The 23,256-nt window shown below is 31.3% G+C and overlaps 2 protein-coding genes across 2 annotated transcripts; both read right to left on the bottom strand.

Moving 5' to 3' along the window:
• Positions 1-4,020: 4,020 nt before the first annotated feature.
• On the bottom strand, positions 4,021-5,165 carry LOC139880980 (DNA-directed RNA polymerases II and IV subunit 5A-like). The gene is made up of 4 exons (XM_071865528.1): positions 4,965-5,165; positions 4,602-4,781; positions 4,258-4,371; positions 4,021-4,146 (listed from the first exon to the last, which is right to left on the bottom strand). The coding sequence occupies exons 1-4, from the start codon at positions 5,163-5,165 to the stop codon at positions 4,021-4,023; spliced, it is 621 nt and encodes a 206-aa protein (XP_071721629.1).
• Positions 5,166-6,917: 1,752 nt separating this feature from the next.
• Positions 6,918-7,872, bottom strand: LOC139880966 (L-type lectin-domain containing receptor kinase IX.1-like). The gene is made up of 2 exons (XM_071865518.1): positions 7,686-7,872; positions 6,918-7,600 (listed from the first exon to the last, which is right to left on the bottom strand). The coding sequence occupies exons 1-2, from the start codon at positions 7,870-7,872 to the stop codon at positions 6,918-6,920; spliced, it is 870 nt and encodes a 289-aa protein (XP_071721619.1).
• Positions 7,873-23,256: the final 15,384 nt, after the last annotated feature.

Below are 23,256 nucleotides of genomic sequence, written 5' to 3' on the forward strand. Positions count from 1 at the left end.
TTTCTCAAACCCCAAAAAGAGTAATTACGAAAATTAAGATCACAAAACTTCAAATTTGTCGATTTCTCGAAAACCCCAGAATGTTGAAGATGGTTTTTTTTATCGTCCCCGAAGTGTTTGCGTGAACTTAGAAACTCAAAATCGAATATCTGGGAAAACCCATATAAAATCTCAAAGAAAAATGAGGGTTTTTGCTATTTGGATCTCTGTAGGAGTGAATTTTGGAAGGGGGAAAACAAAAAACAATTGGAAAAAAAAGGAGAGATTTTTTGGCAATACTTTGGAATTGGTGTTGGGAAGAGAAAGGAAAGACAGAAAAGTTGGGTTTGCAGTTAATGTAAAAAACTAAAGAGTGGGGAAAGAGAGAGTCAACAAACAAACAAACGAGCATTTAATTTACTTAACCATGCTTCAACCAGTCAACCTCTCTCTTTTTTCAATTGGCCAAAGCCTCCTATAATTTCACTTTTCCATCTAATAAGACAATCTTGTGAAGGATCAATTTCATCCCATACTATAAATATTGAGATTTCAAAGTTTCATTTTAGATGAGGAAATGAAATTATGAGGACTACAAATGGTTTGGCCCTTTAATTTTAATTTAGTCAACTCCACTTTACACTAATTTTATGTTTCTTTGCACAAAGTCCATACTAGCTATAAATTCTTTCAATAATGACAAATTAACTATGATTAAAATAGCTTTATTATATTTATGGAAAATTCATAGTTATATTAATTTTATAGGGTAGATGAATGTATGATTTAAATTCACTTTAAATTCTGATTAATACATTTAGGAGGGGTTAGAAAAAATGGGAAATCATTACCTTTTCTATATTTCTATTACGTCGTAGGTTCATTTCATGAATCGAATCTCCAATCTAAAATAAATGTCGAATCATTAAGTCTATTTTTCTGGTTGTCAAACATTACCACTTTTATCTTAATTAAAGAGACAACATAAAAATAATAATATTTAAAAAACTCAAAATATATTTGTAAATATTAAAAAGAGGTGTGCCATGCTGATTTTTGGCTAACCACACGAAATTTATGTGAGTAGACAGATTTACACTTTGTCTAAATTGATTTATCTAAATCCATTAATTCTCATCTGTCTCCTTCTTTCCCAAATCTCAATTTGCCTCGTCATCTCACTCCTGATCAAAATACAAATCGCTAGCTTTTGTGTTTGAAACTTGTTATTTTCTCCTTTCATAATTTTAAGAATAATTGAATTTATTATGTTCTTGCTTTTAGATTTACTATGAACAAATGGATTTTGTTTATGAAATTTAGAAGGAAAGATCATTATATTTCACAGATTTGAGGAAGAAGAAACATGTCAGAGACACATACAAAGTGATTCTAATCCAAACAAAAGAATAAATGGATGAGATGATAAGTTTAAATTTGGAACTGTAATTTATTTACGATTGAACCTCTTGAAATTAAGATATCATCTCAGTTGAATATTGATAAAGATGGCGGTCGTGGCTCGTAGGATTATGAAAGTGACGATGCATAAGTCGAGAGGGAGGGGAATAGCTGAGGATTGTTTTGGATAAAATTAGATTAGACAAAAAATATATCTGTCAGCTCACATAAATCTCGTATGATTAGTAAAAAATTAGCGTGTTAGTGGACGCACCAATTTAAAAGATACCAATGACTATTTATTTAGCAATAAATGGAAAATTTTGGAAAAATTGATCCATAAATATTTTATTACATTATCACAAAGGTACACAACATAGAGCAAACAGACCAAAACTTGGGCAGCCTATTATGAACTTGAAAAACCAAAAAACCATTATCAAAAAGGAAAAAGAAAAACCAAATAACCCATGCATTTGCATTATCCCTCAAACTATAGTTAGTAAAGATAAAACCCTTTTTTTTTAGAAAAAAAAAACAAACAATTTCTCTAATCATTCTGTCGGGATTTCTTGCATCATTTAGAGAAGTCACTGAATTTCCTCTTGCCAAATGAAGCACGCCATGGTAACAAGCAATGCATTTATCAACAAAAATATAGATAACAATACCCACGAGTTGGAAAGATAAGGATGCCTGAATTAGATGGTAAAGGTAGGGATTTTCTTTGGATCAATATCGTCAAATGTTTATATACACATGATGTTTACTCGATCAACTGCATACGTTAACATATAAAATGTAAGAATCGAACGTCAAAAAATAAAACAAAGAATGTGCGATCGCCCATTGGTACGGAAATGGCACGCCTTCCATTCCATGCATGAGAACTAATGAATATTACATCAACAAAATATATAATGTGGCTCGCTAAGTCATGTCTTATTTTATACTCTCTCCGTCCAAAGATATGCATTTAAGATATAAATATCTTATTTTGAGACGGAAGAAATATATAATAACAAAAACAAATTGAGCTGTTATAGTTACACATTTAATCGATTAATTAATATCATTTATCTAAAAGTAAATTTTAATAGGAAGTATAATTTCTAATAAAAAAGTTATTATATGTAGATAAAGTTGATTATAATTCCTACTTATAGAAATATATTGTTGTTCTATTATATTTATTTTAATTTAAATAATAATTATATTATGTCAATTCGGACATGACTCGTGAATAAGGCATTTCGTTTTATTTTTAAATTTGTGGATGGATACTTTTTTTTTTTTGAAGGTGGAAAATCCGTCCAAGGATGGGACTAGTTGACTAAATATTACCTAATGCACAAGTTTGGTGGAATTTGTTTTTCCGTTAACGCTTCAAATCTTCTGGTTGATATTAACTACATGTTATATAATATATACTGTAATTAACATTTTAAAAGCAAGGATCTTTAATATTTGTGCATGGCTGTCATTTTATTGACCCTTAAATTGGAAGTTATGATTATATATATTGCTAGCTAAAAGGTTCATTTAGTGGATGATAGATAGGAAGGATTGACCGATATTGAGGGCCACTTAGATATAAAACCAGTGAAGAATCCCAGGTATGACTTCTAGATCATGTGTTGCTTTGATATATAACAGCTCATGGATGTTAATTATTACCCCTCAACTCAAAATTAGTGTTGTCTAGATTAATTATACGCATATACAAACATTTTTTTAAGGTCCTTCATCAGCTTTCCACACACGTCGGTTTTATAATTAACCTACGATTATTTATGCATGGTTTACGTGCTTATATAGAGAGAAAATTCTGTTGGAAAGATGGATAAACTCAAAACTTTTGAACCAATCTAAGCTAAGGGAGGCCCCCCTATAATGAATTAATCCATTTAGTATCAACGAGTTATCGGCATCATGTAGCATATTGGATGGGATTACTTTTTACATGTTATTAATTATAGGGTATTCGATAATGCAACCATCGACTATGGTAACCGACTAACCGTAATACGACTGGTTTTCAATTTCTAGCCTTGAGGAACTGTAAAGAGAGCTTCCTATCCCACGTGTGGCGATACTGATATTTAACACTTGCCACTTTACGACGGAAAAAGGCAGTACTTCAAATTATGTATTTATTAGTACAATAAATTTAGAGCCCACAAACGTTGAAACTGAAAATTAACACATTTAGTTGCAATTTGCTCTTTCATTATTGAATGAATCCATATCATAGCAATTCGCACAAAACAGATGGTAATTCAAAGCCAACTTCAATGGAAGAAGCTGGTTAACGTTAACTATCATCATCAAGATATTCCAGAAGAAAACAGGAATCAGTTTAGTAGAAATGGAAGATAGTATACAAATCGTGTCTTGATCCAGTATCATCAGGTTGTGTAAAACCAAACGCTTACAACTATATTGTAAGTCGAAAACAGCATTAATTTAACGAAAGAAGTACCCAAACTCCTAAGGACTTCAGGTATCGGAGTTCACCTTAAATATTCCAGTACAGACAGATAACATAAATATTGGAAGGGGATCAAAAACACCATTTCTGTGTTCAAATGACCATCTTCTAATACTAATATATTCTGAAAACAAAAGTCAGTTTACTGATCAAACAACATACCGGTAGGTGACGTATCTGCCAGCAGTCTCACTAGGTCGGATAATCTTTACTACTTGTCCACGCTTCAGTCCATAATATCTTGCAACTGGATCAGTCAATTGAATACGGGGAAGCTGAAATCCACAAAACAATAACAAAAAAAGTCATCATCAAAACAAGAATAATAAACACAATGTATTACACATCTATGACAGCAGCTTATCAGTTGAAACAAAATCACTGACCTGTGTTTCCTTCACAGTATATCTCTCGAGCAAAGTCTTCTTCTCCTCAGTTGTGAGGACTTGATGTTCAGGAACAAGAACATGATCTTTTACATTGACCAGAAGCTCCGACTCCTGTGTTACAAATTTTAATGAAATATTAACATTATTACCCAATAAAAGAAATTGACAGTGCTCTAACCATTACAATTTACAACATTAACAAACCAACCAAGTACCCTGACCATTTTTACAGACCAAGTATTCAATTTTCAAGCAGACTTGAATCCCCAATATTTATGACATAGTTTTCGCTTACTACATTCAGATTTACAGGATGAGGAATAATGGAGACATTGTTATACCTGGAACACCTCTAAGTGGTATTTCCCGGAGGCCTCGCCAAGGGCTGACCGAGCCATGGGGGTCAATGGTCTTTGAACCACCAAGATACCTCTGAAAACATTGTCAGATTTCATCCGGCCCATGTAAGTCTTCATTGTCTTTACTCCAACCTTATCTTCATCTGGGAAGAAAACATAAATCTGGCACACAGGTAGCAAACATGAAATTTAGTCACATAACTGGTGTCCAGTTACAAAATGGGGGATACTGGTCATTGTAAATTCTACACAGTTTAACCAGGGCTAGTCCGGCACATGCTTTTAACATTATAGGTTTGATCACTAAATTCCAGTAAGAAATCAGAAGAAGAATAGATAAGATACCTGCTCTGAGCTATCATTCCGTTTAGTTTTATTAATAATCAGGTCTTCCCTTTTTATGTTTTCTCCAAATTTGCTTAGGAATTGTTCTTTAGTAATGTTAACTTCAGAGTCACCAACAAAATATCCACGATCTCTGAGCATCTGCATCACGGTCTTACGAATTCGGTAAAGCCTCCTGATTTCTTCCTCGGATAAAACCATCTTGTACCTGAAACAATGTAATGAATGATTTATGAGAGCCTGTAAAAACATGTATTTTTTCCACAGGAACTTAATAGCAGCAATTAAATTTAGTTTAAGTTTACACATCGTCCATGATACAACAATCATTAAGGCATCAGCCTAAGTGTAAAATTCCATATCGAACAACAAAATACAAGACTGGCGTCCAATAAATTCAAGCAAGCTAAATAATAATCGACAACGACACACAAGAGGGCACTTGAAGCTTTAAGCGAAACAATTGAAATTGAAAAAATGCCACAAACGAATCGAGTAAATCTAGCATAAACTCGATCAAGCATAAATGAATTGGGCACAATAACCACAATCACAGCACGCAAGTATTTCGTCAACTCAGTATTCCGTCAATCAAAATTAACAACAAGAACCAACACCACATTAACTCGATCAGCTTTAAATTTCGAGTGACACATCAGGATTTACCGAAATTGAGAGAGGATTGATGTTTGCTTTTGATCAGATTGGAAAAAAGTGACGAATGGAGGCTGTAGTGTTGACGGTGAACAGTGACGGAGTGGTGGTGGCGATTTACAGAGAAGTAGGACGGTGGTGCTTGGTGGTCGACGGCGGAGGGGAGGACTAGTGGAGACGAACTGAACAGAGGCGGCGCACGTGTGGTGGTGGTGGCGTGCGAGCGGGAGGAGCGTCGCGCGACGAACAGAGAAGGCGCGCGTATCTTTTTTTTTTTTTTTTTTTTTTTTTTATTTTCCGATCTACCTGCAAAAATAATAAAATAAGCATGGGAGAATACCAACAATCTCACGAATGAAAAAAATAAAGCTATTTTTTTTTTTTTTAAATTAAAAAACAAATAAAGCTAAAGATTTTTTTTACTTCAATCTTGATCCTTTAGGGTCCGTTCGTTTTGCGGTTTACGGATGTTCGAGCATGCTTAAACTTGTTCCAAATTGTCTCGAAAAACGTGTTTTTTTATTAAAAATGACAAAAAATACGTTTTTCGAAACAATTTGGAGCAAGTTTAAACATGCTCGAACATCCGTAAACCGCAAAACGAACGGACCCTTATTCTTTATTGACCATATTTTTTTTCTTAAAAATCTCAACTTCTTAATTTATTTTAATTTACCATTGATCTTCAGACGTTCTAAAATCTTTAATTTCCATGATCCTCGTTAATATTTTCTTTAAATTTCTTAGTCACTTAACATATATATTTTTTTAAGTTAGTCACTTAAAATACTTAAAAAAATATTTATAAAATCAAAATTAGTAGAGATATTTAAGTTGAAGGTCCTTTGTTACACGAAAACGCGTTGAGAGATCCTGTGTTGAAAAAAAATTGATTTAGAGATCTTGTTTTAAAAGAAGCTGAGCTGGAAATCCTCGTGTTGTTTTACCGTTAATTCTCGCCGACATGTCACAAACGTGGCTACATGAAGGTGACATGTACATCGTTTCCGTTAAACCCATAATAGCCGATATGTTACCCCATCAATGATTAGAAAAAAATGATTATAATTGGACAAGTTATCCCAAACACAAACACTACTATGCCCGAACCGAATCGATATGACCGAACCGATCACATTCAAGGACATTTCAGTGTACACGTGCTTTTTCATCCACATCATTTGCAATCTAAGGAAAAATAAAAAATCGATTCTTGTTCAACAAGAACATTTCCCAGAAACGAAAAAAAAAATGAAAATTGAAATTAGCACTGGTGAATTACTTTTTGTAGAAGCAGATTTAAACCCAGATGTCAATTTTCCTTGTCTTTGGCCTATACAAAGCGTAAGGATGCAAACAAGCAAGGCCAACTAACAATGTCCTCTTTACTTGCTCCTCTTCAAAATTTCCTTCGAGTGATGGGTCAATTGCCTTCGTCAACTCATTCCTTCCATACAATTCCCACACATAATCCAACAAATTGTCCACAAATCCTATGATTCCTTTTGATCTTCTCCCACTTACAAGCTCGAGCACCACCATTCCGAAGCTATAGACGTCAGATTCCGGTGTTGCCTTGCCCGTGAAGCTAATTTCGGGGGATAAATACCCTCGTGTCCCCGCCGGCAAAGTAGTTACCCAAGAATCATTCTCTAGCAACCTAGCTAATCCGAAATCACCCAAATGAGCATTGTACTCGATATGTAACAACACATTGTTTGGCTTGATGTCGCGATGAACGACAGGGTTGTGGCATTCCTCGTGAAGGTAATGCATTGCGGATGCTAAACCTATTAGGATTTTGTACCTTGCTTCCCAATCAAGAAATCTTTTCCCAATATAACCATCAAGACTACCATTAGGCATGTATTCATATACCAACAGAAGATTATCCACATCATGGCACCAACCTTGAAGTTGCACAATGTTTTTGTGCCTCAATCGTCCTATTGTGCAAATTTCCGCCATGTACTCACTTTCACCTATATAAATTAAATAATACTAATAACACACAAAAAGAAAATCATATAGGATTAATTTTCGTAATCGTATAGGATTAGGACGAACCTTGTTTGGAATTGGCCGAGATTTTCTCGACGGCAACAGTCAGAGAAGGATCGGACAAAATGCCTTTGTAAACACTTCCAAATCCACCAATCCCCAATAAATTCTCTCTACTAAAGTTTTGAGTTGCCTTTGCTAGTTGCTTGTAAGTATAAGTCTTCGGCTGATAATTGGCTGCAGCCTTTGACATGTTTTCTAACTCGGCCTATCTCCGAATCCTTTCCCTTCTCCTCCTCAACCACCTCATATTAAAAGCCACAACCACCGCTACAACCACCAAAATTGTCCCGACAATGGTTGTCAGCACGCCGATACTGACCTTCTCCTTTTCACTTAACCCACTATCAACAGACGGCATAGGCACTGAGAAAAAACTCCAGTTTAAAATCTGGTGGCTCTCCGGTTTTTCCTTACCAGTCGCTGCCGTGAACCCCATAAACCGTTTTGGGATGACGTCACCCAATTTGATCGGCTGATCAATGACTTCAGCTAGTGCTGTGCCATTGTCATACCCCATGTAAACTCGGAGCCTCTTTTGTTTCGGATTGTAGTTGATGAGACTTTGATTTCTTTCCCTGACGCGAGGAATATTCCGGTGGAATTGAGGCTCACGGCGGCGACAGGGCTAGTTATGCTCTCCGTGTCTATGCCTACGTGGTTGCTATATGGATCGAATTCGTTTACAAATGTGTCTAGCTCTACCGCTATTTGACGAACCACACCACCTATACATTTAGAAAACTGCAACTTTAAATTTCTATATTATTGTAAATGGTCTATGTAGATAATTATGATTAAAATCACACACATATACATGAGTAATGTTTGGGATAGAGACATAATATAACGACTAACATAGAATATTTATTAAACGATGATATGTGACATAAAAAATCTTGAATTTCTAATATTATTTATTTAAATTCAAAATAAACACAATTAAAATATTATATTTAGTGACATATGTCATCATATTATGAGTCACTATATCAGTCTCTATATTGACAGACAGCTCCGAATCGATCCTTACAGCAAAAAAGATGACACGGACACTATCCAAACACAATAAAACAGTTCTAACATTTGCAGCTAAGGAAATTCTATCAACAGAAAAGAACTTTGATGATCACTGCCTCCATAACATGAATTTGATGATGAAATACTTAAAACTGGGCTACCTCACACGGTTTGGGGTTGGAAATCCTAAAAAACTAAGGCTAGATTGTTTAGTTGTTCCTAAATACCAATACAGGATGAAAATTTTAAAACTGAAAAAACAAATGAAGAACTTTCAATTTTCGATCTTGATTTCATTAAAAGCTCATAAAAAGAATAAAGTAATAGTTAGAGAGTTTATATAGTAGTTCATACAAAATTTTAGACGTCATAATCTGCAAATTACAAAAACTGTAAAATGGAATTGCTGACTTGTAAGAAACTGGGAAAAGCATACTTGCTTTTAGGACCACAGTCGGATCAGCTACCATGTTGCATTTTTCACACGATTTTGCTTGGCCACTACTCTTCTCAAGTTTTAATCCTTCAGTTAGGTAGAAAACGATAATTTGCAGCTGGAAAAATCTCTTCTTCATCAAAATTGCAGATTAGACTTCAAGTGATTCAAAACGTTGACAACATGATCAAAGACATCCACCATTGTATAAAGCTTCAAAACACTCTAATGAATGATTCTATAACTTACTTCTTTAAAAAATTTAACTGAAAATGAAAATGGCTATTAGACTTATTGAACTGTAAACTAAAATAGACTAATGGCAATGATCAATCTCCTCTTCTCATGCTGAAAATTTACAGAAAGTTCCTCTACAATTTTTAAATGCATAATGTAGTTTCACGGAATCGAAAGGAACAAGAAATCTATTCAGCATACAAAATCCCCAATTTCTCACAGTAAACTCAACAACACAACTTATCGAGCTTGTGAATTATTCATTATTAAATAATTGATGAAATTGACTTAACCATTCGATTCGCAGCATCCAATATAGTGAATTTAGAGCTTTAAATCGATTGTTTTGATCAACTACAGCAAGAGAATTACTAAACCCTAACTTTATTCTTCGACAGACGAAAAAGGGAAGTTCTAAAACACAGTTTCATTGCCATAAATGGAAACCCTAACCTTCAATTTGGGCATTCGATTATGGAGATTTGCAGACAAATTACTCCTAAAAACGTTGTAGTTGAGGTCTTCCTGATCAGTTTGGCCGGTTGCCTGAGCTCCGACTATCCTCCGATCGTTCTGCAGATCGGTTTTCGTCTTCTCAATCGACAAGTTTTCAGTTAAGCCGACGAGGTCCCTCACTTTCAATACAGGTACACCAAAGTCCTCACATTTTTCACCATGTGCAGATAGGTCCAATCCTGCAGCAGTGTATCTTTTCTTCTCTGCAATCCCTGAATCAATCATGTTCCCATCTCCGGCTGCCAGTTTCAAGCCAGTCTGTTAGAACTTCATTTTAAATACTTCCAAAAAAGTTTTTTCAGCAATTCTATCCAAAACAGTTGCTTGATTTTCATTCTTTCTCTTCCCAATTCTTATTTTGACATCGTTGTTCTTCCTCTTATTTTTCTATTCAATCCTTGCATTGATTAGACTATCCAAAATATCTTGGCCTGCTGGCCTCACAAAACAAGCCAACTCAACATATATCAAGTCTCCATTCCAATCATTTCTATACATACATATATAAAGTTACCTTGAGTTTTCTTATCCATGATGCCAAGATAGGATCCAAAGCTCTCGAGAGGAGAAGGACTGTTATCGTGAGCCATGATGAAACTCATGCCATCAGCGAAGCCGTCGGATTTCGAGAAAGGAGTGATCTTCACCGTGAAATTGGAAGAAATCATGATAGGCCATGAAAGTATAGGTTGGTTAAACAAAACTCTTCCGATTTGATTCTCCATGGAAACGGTGTCGTTCACTTGATTAGGCTCGGGTCCTAAGCTTAAATAGCCATCTCCAGCTCTAATTGATCCCATGCATTTCAATCTGCTTCCATTGCTGCAACTGCTGAGATTGAAAGTAGCAAACCTAAATCGAGTTTCGTTCATGGCGAATGTCGAATAATAGAAGGAGAAGACGAAGAAGAAGAAGAGAAGACTAAAAAATTTGGTCATTTGGTCGTTGGTTTCTTGGATTAATTGGATTAAGTCAAGTGTTTATAATTTTATTTTTTTAGAAAGTCAAGTGTTTATATTAATTAATTATTTTTTTGAAACCGTGTTTATATTAATTAATAAACATATAACCATCATAGAAATGATTTATATTAAAAATAAACTTAGAGCTCGCACTATATAGACTCTTTATTATTATCATATAAAAATTTCATGATGAAAGTTACACGTGTGAAAAATATTTTTGAAAACAAGAAAGACGAAAGTCATCACTTGATGGCTAAGGTTTGTGACATGGATTTTCCACATATATAAATATATATTTGGTCTTACGAAAAATTTATAATATTCTTTGCCCTTTTTTTTTTTTTTATGCTCTATCTATATATATATATATATATATATATTTTTATGTTCTATCTATATTGCCCTTAACTTTTAGGCTTAACGTCCCATCTTATATTCATTTTTAGTAGTCTCCTGTCTTTATCTATTTAATTTCTTTAATTAATTATTTTCTATCTCAGACAATTAACACCACAAACTTAACAACTCTAAAGTCTATAATCTGATTGGATTAAAATTTCTTTGTTTAGAAAAGTCTCTGCTATTGAAAGTGGAATTTGATTGCTATCTAATTCAAAACCACAAACCTTTGGTTGGTCTCTCTTGGTGAGCACATCATGATCATATATAAACTTTAGATAAAAAATTGAAATTTTGTAAATAAACACAACATTTTCGATTTCTTAATTATTGCAGGGTTAACTATTTAAGTGAAGCAATTATATTTGTATTGAGATTTCGATGTACAAGTATATTTAATTATATAAATATTTAACAAACTAATTATTTTAATAAAGATTTTTCTATAGAATGCAATGTTGATTAAACATCACTCCATTATCATAAATTCTCTACAAAATTTAATATAAAAATTAATTATTTTAATCCATCGACTCTAATTAATATAGTCAAACCCATAATTAACTAAATTTTGTTACTATTTTATATTACTAAATAAATATTTTGTCTGATAATTAGATATATATATACTTTGTTTTGTAATAATATATAAATTGAGTTTATATATATAAAATTTTTTGTTATATCATATTACCATTGAATTCTTTTACCATATGAATTTAGATAACGAAAACTTTTAAGCAAAAACTTATAAAATATAAATTAATTGTTTGCAAATTCAACTTTACAGTACTTCTCAATTTTTTAAATATCAAATAAATTATATATTTATTGAATTTATTTAACTATTTTCACATATTATTGTCATTTGTTTATAAAATTTAATTGTTATACAGTAAAATAATCGAATTGAATTAAAATATAGTAGCTATAATTTATTTCTATGGATAATGTAAATTCTTCCTTCTTTTAAAATAAAGATTTAAAAACTTTAATTGATTTGTAGAAAAAGGTACAATAATTTTTTTATATAAAATTACTATTAATATTTGACTAGAGTTAATTTGACAAGAGTTAAACCACTGATTTTATATTAACTTTTGTATTTATTTAAAGATAATGGAGGTGATATTTATAAAAGGCGTATTTAAATTTTGTTTTGACCTTTTAAAATAATAAATAAAATTAAAAATTACACATCAAAATTAATTTAAATAATAAAATATAATTATAATAATTCAATTTTATTCTGATATAATGGATATAATATAGATATAATTGCTTCTCCTCAAAAGTTAATTATGCGAAACAGTCATGCAAATTCCGTTGAGCTAAAATTGGATTTTTTTTTATATGGTAAATGTAAGAATTTAAATTTATTGTTATAATATAAATTTGTTTTTTTTTTTTTAAATTCGATGAGATGGTATTTATAAAAAGTTTATTTAAATTTTGTTTTTATCTTTTCAAATAAAATAAAATTACACATCAAAATTAATTTAAATAATAAAATATAATTATAATAATTCAATTTTATTCTGATATATTGGATATAATAGAGATATAACTGCTTCTCCTCAAAAGTTAATTATGCGAAACAGTCATGCAAATTTCGTTGAGCTAAGATTCGATTTTTTTTATATGGTCATGTATAAATAATAAGATGTAAATTGTAAGAATTTAAATTTATTGTTATAATATAAATTTGTTTTTATTAAAGTTCGATGTACCGTAATTTATTTTGACCCCCCTCCAATCTCCATATGTTGAGAAGGAAAATTAAACTGTTCATTCCCTCGCTATTATTATCAAACATATGAATAGATATCAATATTCAATAGTATTAGTTAGTGGGCCCGTTCGTTGGACGGAAATATCGTACATTTGAAAATTAATAATTTAAATATATTATATAATAATTATATAATAATTATTATATTAAAAATTATTAAATACTCCCTCCGTATATAAATAGAAGACGTTTTTACTTTTTAGGTTCATTGAAAAATTGATGTATCTAGTCATCATTATTGTCTAGATACATTAAATTTACAATAAATCTAAAAAGTGAAAACGTCTTCTATTTGTATACGGAAGGAGTATATGTCAAATATTATATCAAAAAAGAATTATTTTAATTTTATATCAATTATAATTATTTTGATTTTATTTCAAAATTTACAATCCTATTAGAATCAAAATTTTATTTTATTTTCAAAAACAATAAATATAATAAAAAGTAAAAATTACATATCAAGATTTGACTTAATAACAAAAATTATAATTACATCTAATAAATTCAATTTTTCTTATTATTTGAAATATAAGATATGCTCATTTTAACTAAGAATAAGAAAAAAAATTGAATTTTTTTATTAAAAATAATAATTTAATAAAAATTTAAAAAGGAAATAATATATATATTATACTTTGATTAGAAGTATTTTTTTTAATAATACTTCCGTTTGAATAGGATAAAAGAATATATGTCCGTTTTAATTATTAATAAGAAAAATAATATAATAAATTTTAATTAAAAAATTATTATTTATTTGAAAAATAAGATATGCCCATTTTAATTAAGAATAAAAAAATTTGATCGATTTTATTAGGAATAATAGCTTAATAAAAAATTTAGAAAAATAATATATATTGTAATTTGATTAGGAATTTTTTTTAATAATACGCTCGGTTGAATAGGGAAAAAGATTAACATGCCCGTTTTAATTAGAAATAGAAAAAAATAATATAATAAATTTTAATTAATAAAATTTATTTATTAAGAAAATTAATATATCTAGTATATTATAATTGTATTAGGAATAAATTTTTATATAATAGATAGAAAAATTGATTAGGAATAAAATTATTATATTAGAAAAAAAATTGGTAGAAATTTTATTAGGAATCATTATGTTTTTATTGTGTTTTGATTTTTTAATTAAAATAGGGAAAAAAATAATATCATTGATATAAAATTATAACTTAAAATCTAATTAACTCAAATTCTAAAATATATGTGTCAAATTGCTATTAATCAATAAAAATAAAATTTTCAATTAAATTTACAATTAGAACAAATTGAAACAAATTTAAAATTAAAAAAGTCTCACTATTGTCTATAAGATTTTGACGCCATCCTATAATAAAACGATCTATAATCAAAAAAATCGAAAAGATAATTATTTCAATATAATTTCGTTGATTACACAACAATAGAATGTTATTATGGTGGGACAAAAATCAATCACAATAAAAATAAAACAAAGCTTCTATTAATTAATTAAATAATTAGCAGTTGATGAGGAAAAAAAAAATCCTACCAAAACTTCTTTTTGAAAAAAAAAAAAGCTAGCTTAGCAAAAGAAAATCGTACGAGAAACTTTTATTCTTACGAGTATAAATTTAGTATGGTACATATATCTATATATATACTAGTAAAGTAAAGATAAAAGAGAATATAATCTCATATGATTAGGAATAAGTTATTGGTAGAATTTTATTAGAAATCATTATTTTATTGTGTTTTGATTTCTTAATTAATTAGAATAGGAAAAAAATATTGACTTGAAATCATAAGATTTCGAACTAAACTCAAAAATTTGATTCCTAAATTAAACGCCATGTGTCGGACGTTAATTCGACAATAAAATAAAATTTACAATTAAATTACAATTGAAACAAATTGAAAAAATTCTCTTCATTATATAGAACAAATTGAAAAAATTTACTAAAAGATAATATTTTTCTTGATTTTTTTTAAGATTAATTAAAGCCATCTATAACTCCAAAAAGATTACTAACTTCTCAACTCCTTTTTTTCTTTTGAAGTCAACACAGGAATTTTATTACTCATTCATTGCATCAAAATCGACACAAGAAATCAACGTGTTCGGCAAGGTACTAGAATCAAACAAAACATAAGGACTACTAATTGACATTTGAGCTAGCATGTGTACCGCCTTATTACCATCTCTTCGAACTAAAGAAAATAAACACGAATTAAAACTACTCCTTGCCTAATGCTTTATCTCTTGAATCAGAATACCACAGCTAGCAAAGCTGTCATCAGCAACCTTCAATTCCGACGATTTAAGCGTCTACGAGCTGTGCGTGATCAACAAGACTATCGACGCGTGGTGGTCGGCGGAAGAGTGTTTACTATTGCTCTTTCTTGGAGAGTATATGTTTTGTATAGTGCATAGTTTGTCCATGATGGAAAGAACATATCGGTGTGAAAAATAGACCATGAAGTGTGCGCCCAATCATGAGCTTTTTAGACTTCCATGACTTTTATAGACATACATAATGATAAATGAGATTGGAGAAACATATTGGTGTGAAAAATAATAATTTTATTGATGTGGGAAACGTTCATACACAAACAAAGAAAGAAAGGAGCTAGCTAGCTTAGCTAGTCTTCTCATTCTCCTGCCTTGAAATTAAACTCTCTTAATCTCTAGCCTTACCCTCTCTAATATTCTAATCCTGAATACAATATAGGAAATGTCTTTACACTGAGAATTCATTATTGGGCAAGGTTTTAGGCGTGTAACATGCTTTCTTTGAGTTACTACGTGCTTCATGCAATTTTAGCCTCTATAAGCTCTTGTCGTGTTGAAGCAATGTGTGTAATCACGACATTTAGCACACATTTCATGCGTTTTTAGCACATGTCAACTCTTGATGTGTTTAAGGCAACATGTCTATATAATCGCAACATTTTGTCATTCAAGTTGTCGCGGTTAATAACGTTTCCAATCGCAACATTATTGTTGTTGTGGTTAAGGTCATATCGATTGTTGTCATGATTCAATAACCTGGAATGGTCGCGACAAGTCTACAACTTCAAATTATGTCGCAATACACAATTTTTATGTCTCGCGACATGTTTCCATCTTTAACTTTTCCATGTATGACGATTGTGACTTGTTGTGATCTGATCAACCTTCATCTTATGTCACAACAACCATTTTATGGGTTTTCACGACATCCTCTCACCTTTAGCTTATGTCAGGACTGTTGATCAAGGTAATGTCATGACATAATCTCCAACTTGATTTGCCGCTTCTCTTTCTTGATTCTCGTGATCGTAGATGCTTTGATGGTTATGACAAAGAATAGAGAACTTTATCTTCTAATCATAGATGATTTCATTTTCCCCAATTATTTCAACTTAAACGAACACTAGATTACCTAAAGATAGATAAATAACCTGAAAAATGCACAATCCGCACAAATAAATCATTTGCAGAGGAAATTTTACCATCGACTTAAAAGATAATTTAGACCTCAAAATAGGATCAACACACTGGGTTTTTATTAGGGACCCAACAGTAGGTGACTTATTGAGAGTTGCCATGACTTTGAGTGAGGATGATACCGGCCAACATAACTTTATACTCATCTTCATTGTTTGTACCCGTCCGGGCTAAAGAGGATAATGTAGTCCCTGTTGCCTGTATTATTTGTTAGTATTTGACGAGTCTTTCTAAGCGAAAGTTTCTCATTGATATTTAAAAAAAAACTTTTGAAAGAATTTCACAAGTGTATATATGCTCGACAGCCGTATGAGTTATGCTGTAAATAGGCAATGAGAATTAAGAAGATTCTCACTGAGTTGAAGGATAGTGCGATCATTATTTAGCTATTCAAAAGTTGCTATATCCATTGTCGAGAACCCTATTTATCATCACAAAATGACAAAGCATATGCATATTAAGTACTCTCTCCGTCCTTAATTAAGTGTCATCTTTCATATGCAAAATATATAGGAAAAATGATACTTAATTAGAGACGGAGGTAGTATTTCTATATAAGACAGCTTGTTGCGCAAATAGGAGATACAACTTGTGTTTTATTCTGGGAATTTACAGGTTGTTGATATCTTTACTAATTTTGTTGATATCTTTACTAATTAAAGCCTTGACTAGAACCAGATTTGAGTTTTTTGAAGCAGCTTATAGGGATATACTCTTCTACCGTTCAAAGATGAGATGTTGGTTGAAGGTTGCAATTCGAATAGCAAATACTTCCATAATGGTCAAATAAGAGTAATGCAATAATTTCAATTAAATAAGGGTGAAGTTGTGTTTTCGGATCTTGTAAGCTCATACTATGTTCAGGCCTTTTTTATTCACTAATCACTAGTAAGGGTCCCGTATAATTGCATGATTTACTTATAAAATCTAATTATAGAATTAAACTCTGGAATGGTATATGGTCTATTTATATAGATGATTGTTTTTAATCAGGAAGAATGGGAATAAAAAAAAGAACATAATGAGATTTTGATAAAGAATAAAGAGTTTAATTAGTAAGTTAATTTGATTAGGAATAAATTTTTAAATGATAAATAGGAAAATAAAATCTATGTCCCGAAGTTATATTCATCGATAAAACGACATGTGTTGAATTTTTATTTGACAATAAAATTTACAGTTGAAACAAATTGAAAAGTTGTTTTTATTATCTACTCCCTCCGTCTATTAATACATATTTTTTTAGCCCTTCTAGATATATTTAAGAGATATATATATATTCATTAATATTAATTAAATACATCTCATTTTGATTGTATGAAGAAAAATTAAAAAAACATGTATTAGCGGACGGAGGGAATATAAGATAAGAATATTCAAGGAGCTAGCAAGTTTCTTATGCCATATAAATAGACATTGTTCTGTATTAGGTCAGTTAAGACAACTATCCTTTAACACAAAATATATTAATTTGTCTCCCTCAAAAACCTCGATTGTGTTCATATTATCTAATCATATTTAATCCGGCCAAAATCATCCGGTCTACATAAGTAATGAATGAATACATACATGATGAATCACATCTATAAGATTTTATGCTCATCAACTCAATTTAGAAGAGACAACAAAGGAGAGAGTTGATCTTAAGTCTATGCTTAATGAGTTGCATTGTGTAACTCGTGCTTAAAATCTTTACGGAAATAAACATCAGCTACCACCAAACAGATTCATGTCCATAATATAACTTTGGAAGCTTCATCGTTTAGGTCTATTAGCTAGTTTTATTAACTAGCAAGATAAAATCAAATACTACCTCTGTCTTGATACGGAGGTAGTATGACAGAAGAAGCTCCTACTCTCTATCTGCTTGTCTCGACTCTCGACAAATAACAAAACTATCAGCTTATTTTGTGATTATAGTTGTCCTTAATAATAGCAAACTGATCAACATCAGCGTTTAGCTTTTGTCCTACGATCCTAAACCTTCTTTCACTCAATTCCGAAGTTTGATAGTCAGAGTTAGCAAAGAGAATCACAAATTAGCAAACTAACTTTGAGCAAACCCTAAAAAGAAGGATCATAGATAGAATCATATGCATCAATTTATACATGCATACATGAACGTTAGTTAATTGAAATCACAAAATAAACTTACAAATTTTAGAGACGGATTCCGGAGCTTGTTTGTGCTTTCAAGTAGTAAAGTAACTGCGCCGATCATCAAGCAAATGAAAAATCAGTGTCATATTCATACCATAACAGAAGCACTTTGCATCATTTTTAAGTAATGAGCCCGAGGAAGCAATGATTTTAGTTTTTATTATTAATATTATGTATATAATAATAACATGGAAGAAGGATCGATCAGACATTAATGGAGGATTGGACGTCGTCTACCTGATTGAGTTAAAACAAATATTGATGAAATTTCGTTTTGAACTATTCGTATAAACCCAAGGAGAGGGTTTAGACGACCGGGGTTTTGGGATTTGGAGGAAGGAAAAATGAACCCTTTTTTTCGTTTTGTTGTCGTAATTGGAATTTTAATTTCTCTCGCTATATGTGGTTAATTAAAATCCATATGTAATTCTTAAAAAAAGAACAATATTTTACCGAACCGAAAGCACCTAAAGTTGACACCATTAATATCCCACATCAGATAGCTACCAATTGCGTATTTCCGTTATAAATTCATGGGTCACCCTCCCTCCTTGAGTTAGCTTTTAGAGTTGCGTAACTCGAATTTTCTCAAAATGGTATCATAGAATAGTCCGTTTCCGATGTTCCGAATTTAGCGTGCCTTCGGCTCTGGGCCGTCATTAACTCCATGCACCGGGCGTCATGTGAGTACCTTGAGCATCCTTATTTGCTCTAATTCAATAACAATCACCTTGAAACAAGTTTGACAAAACCATCTCCTCCCACCCTAATTTTCAGCAATAAGAAAATATATCCATCTACCTCCTACCACACTGTTCGGATGCATGTCGCTATATCTGACAGTCGAGAGGGTGGTCATAAACACAAAAACACTCACCGCTTCAATCCTCATATATCTAAAAAAAACTTCTTATCGACACCCTAACATCGATAGAATATGAGGGAACCTAAGAAGTCTCAAAATGCATGTATAGGCTCCAAATCTCGTATAGAGGTAGAGAGGTGACTATATCAAAATAAAACATCTACTGCGAACACAGGGCTCACAAAAAGAGCCATGTCAACACAATATCTATCCACTCCCTAAATATCCCGATAAAATACAAATCCCAATTTTCGAACACTCCATAATTGCAACCTGCATGATGATGCAATCTATTTTATCATTTTTTACATTTTTTATTTTATCTCCATTCCAAACCGTCTTAAATCTCTTTTTTGTTTATTCCAGTATAACCCGTGTCGGAGCCAGGGGCAGAGGGTGTGCCACGACAACCGCCAAGCTGAGAAAAAAATTATTTAGCATGTGTTTGTATGTTATTTATAAATAAAATTTTGTATAATTGAGAGGTTAAATCTATACCACAATCAAGTTGATTAAGGCTTTTAGATATTAGGTTGATTTGTGTGTTTGTTGACGTAGTTCGAATCCCGTGACCTATTGATGGAGGATCATGCCCTCTAAGTGATATATATGATCGGCTCTAGTTCTTTATGTCTTCGTTCCTTCCTTTTCACCCATGACGTCAGAAGGAAGAGAGAATGCCCTAGTTTTCCTACGATTCTTGTTGCTCAAGAAAGAGACCATAAAGCAACAAGAAAGAAATGAGAGGATATTGTAGGATAAAGGAGGAAGATCAAGGATGAAATCATCACTTAACCAAGACTGCCACACGACACGATTTGAATTAATTTGATCGAACCATTTATTCAATGATTGAATTAATTTGGATCGGTTTTGTGCCTTTAATTTCTGCCCATATGTGTGTCGTTTGGGCTGGCTTTTCGTTTGAAACAATGCTTTAAATTACCAATTATGTGTGTTTATGAGGGAGTGTTAAATGTGTGTAACCAAAAAGAATTTGGAGGGCCAGGATATCTAGCATTTATTTTCCTTTTAAATTTGCACATTCTTTGGAAATAAAAATTGAGAATTTGTAGAGTAAAAACGTGGGAAAAACCTTTTTGTTGTGAGAACAACTAAATCATCTTAGTTTTGTGTGTTATTCTAAAGACCACCAGTTTCGTTGATTAATCTGAAAATCGTCCAATTTGTCGATTTACTCTGAAAATCGTCAGTTGTTTGTCCATCTCCTTTCCACCCACCACAGTTTATATAGTTCCACCAAAAATATTGTTTCTCTCTCGATACTCATCCGATTAGCGTGAATCCAAAACCACAATAAAGAAGACTTCTTGAGGTACAATTTCGCTTAGGTTTCGATCAATTCTGATTCGAATTGACCCCATTATCGTTGTTCAAATTCTGCGCCAAAACAGTCGTTACACTTTTGCAGGCCAAATTTTCAACGAGCATAAATCACAAACCACTCTGTAGGAAATTTTTATTCCAGTTCCATTTGAAAGAAGACATCTTTCTTTTCAATTTGACATCAAGTTTGACCCTTTTGCGTCCATAATTCCGTCCGCAATCAACCTCCAAAATCGATCCTTGTTTACTGCCCACAAAACAGTTTTACAATTTTTCTTGTTTCCACTTCTCCGGCTAAAACTCTCTCTCCGTCTCCGTCACCTATTCTTTTCTTTTCTCTTTTTTTTTTCCATCATGCTTACACTTTGCAGTATTCACCTACAAACAACTGACATCACTTTTTTTCCATCATACTACAATTAACAGTTTTCACCTAGAAACAACTAACATCACCTACAAGTATTTTTTTTTTCTTTTTTAGGGTGCTTCTTTTATGTGTTAAATAATATAATAAAATAGTTTATATATACATAACTAAGAAATATTGGTTTATAACATAAAAAAAGATTTAATAAAAATAAAAGAAAGTATATTTTTCTATATAAAGTCTAATAACTTCATAACAATTAATGTGTTACTAAAATGATTTATAAAAATAAAAGAGAGTATATTTTTATATAAAATCTAATAACTTTATAATAGTTAATATGTTATCAAGATTATTACGAAACTTTTGAAGATTTGAATTTATTTTAATATAAAGAAGTGTTTGGCAATTGACGACATAAATTTTAAACATATTATTGATCAATTAATTCGACAACTCTAAATTCAAATCATGGCTTCATATTCCTGATTATAACAAATATATCACCATAACCACCGGTACAACCGGCCGGTGCTGGTTGACTAATATTAAATCCAATCGATCGATATTGAGTTGGTGTTGACCTTCACCAGTCCACCGGTTAATAGTAGTCCCTACTAACACTATTTTCAACATCTTGGAATTTCATAAAATAATTTTAATTATTTTTGTCATTATTTTTATACTAGAGTAATATTCGAATATTATTTTGGGATTGGTATAAATTAACCTATGCATTTGATACATATATATTGTTTTTGGAATTTTATTTTATATATGAGATAATATATTTTATACTGATAAATTTTGTATATTTTAAGTTCGTTAATAAATTTTTGTTTCATACTTCATTTCATAGTCTATTACATTAGAAAACTACAAATGAAATGATAAACAAACAAAGAACTAAAAGCTTACTAAATTGAATTATCGGAAAAAAAAAAAGCTTACTAAATTGTAACTTAAAGCTAACATTTTCGCCGTATCCTTTTGTTCTTCTTGATCTTGGATATTCTATTATCGATTTACCAAGACTTGAAAAGATACTATCATTTACATACACCATAAATAAATCTGTAGCACAGATAAGTCATTTATGTATAATTTTGGTCAATCTCTGAGCATAAAAATAATATAGCAAATATTTGGTTAGCACTCAATTTACACGACACTAAATCTGATTTGAATAATTATATTTATGTTGTCACCCAATTAAAATGAGTTACATTTTTCAATCAATAAATTAAATAATAATCAAAACTATACATGAGCGGTGTTAGTTCAAACAAAAGTCGCATTATCTAGCCAGAGAATGAAATAGGAACAAATTTATTTAACAAAATAAATATGATTTTATGAATCTAATGAATGATATTAGTTCATACCAATCATGCGATTTCTGGTGTACTCCTTGAAGTAACATGTCAAGAACAAATATCTTCCAAAAAATTTATTCAAATAATTACAAAGATTTTCAGGCTCCAATGCAACAAATTTATTTTCAGAATCAATCAAGTCAAGAGGTTTTCACCATTCCCATTGCTACACACATTCATAATTCCTCATTCGATATGCATTATGAAAATTTAACAAAACTAAAATTAAAATTTATCAGGAGTACTATGCCTTGCAATGTATTCGAAAAAATCGTATTGATTCTCTCATAAGTATTTTGTGGTCCTCTTATCATGCAATTCTAAAAATAGGATAAATTCCTAAACTAAATATCAAAAAAAATCGATCAAAGCCACAATGGCACAATCCAAAATGGCAAAATGCAAGTGCCGAAATTGAGAAATGAAAACTGAAATAAGATTGATATTTGAACAAAAAGGGTGCATGCATGAGATTAGAGATAAGAATGAGATCATATCCAAAAGACTGACGAAAATAAAGTAGAAAGGCATGGGAGAAATTGTCGTAATTCTTATCAACAGAAGAACAACGAAACTTAATGATGATGATACAGATTTTGAGTTTTGACCGGAGATGGTCAGTGACTCA

The sequence above is a fragment of the Rutidosis leptorrhynchoides genome, unplaced genomic scaffold, assembly GCF_046630445.1.
Source record: "Rutidosis leptorrhynchoides isolate AG116_Rl617_1_P2 unplaced genomic scaffold, CSIRO_AGI_Rlap_v1 contig10, whole genome shotgun sequence".
Taxonomy (NCBI): Eukaryota; Viridiplantae; Streptophyta; class Magnoliopsida; order Asterales; family Asteraceae; genus Rutidosis; species Rutidosis leptorrhynchoides.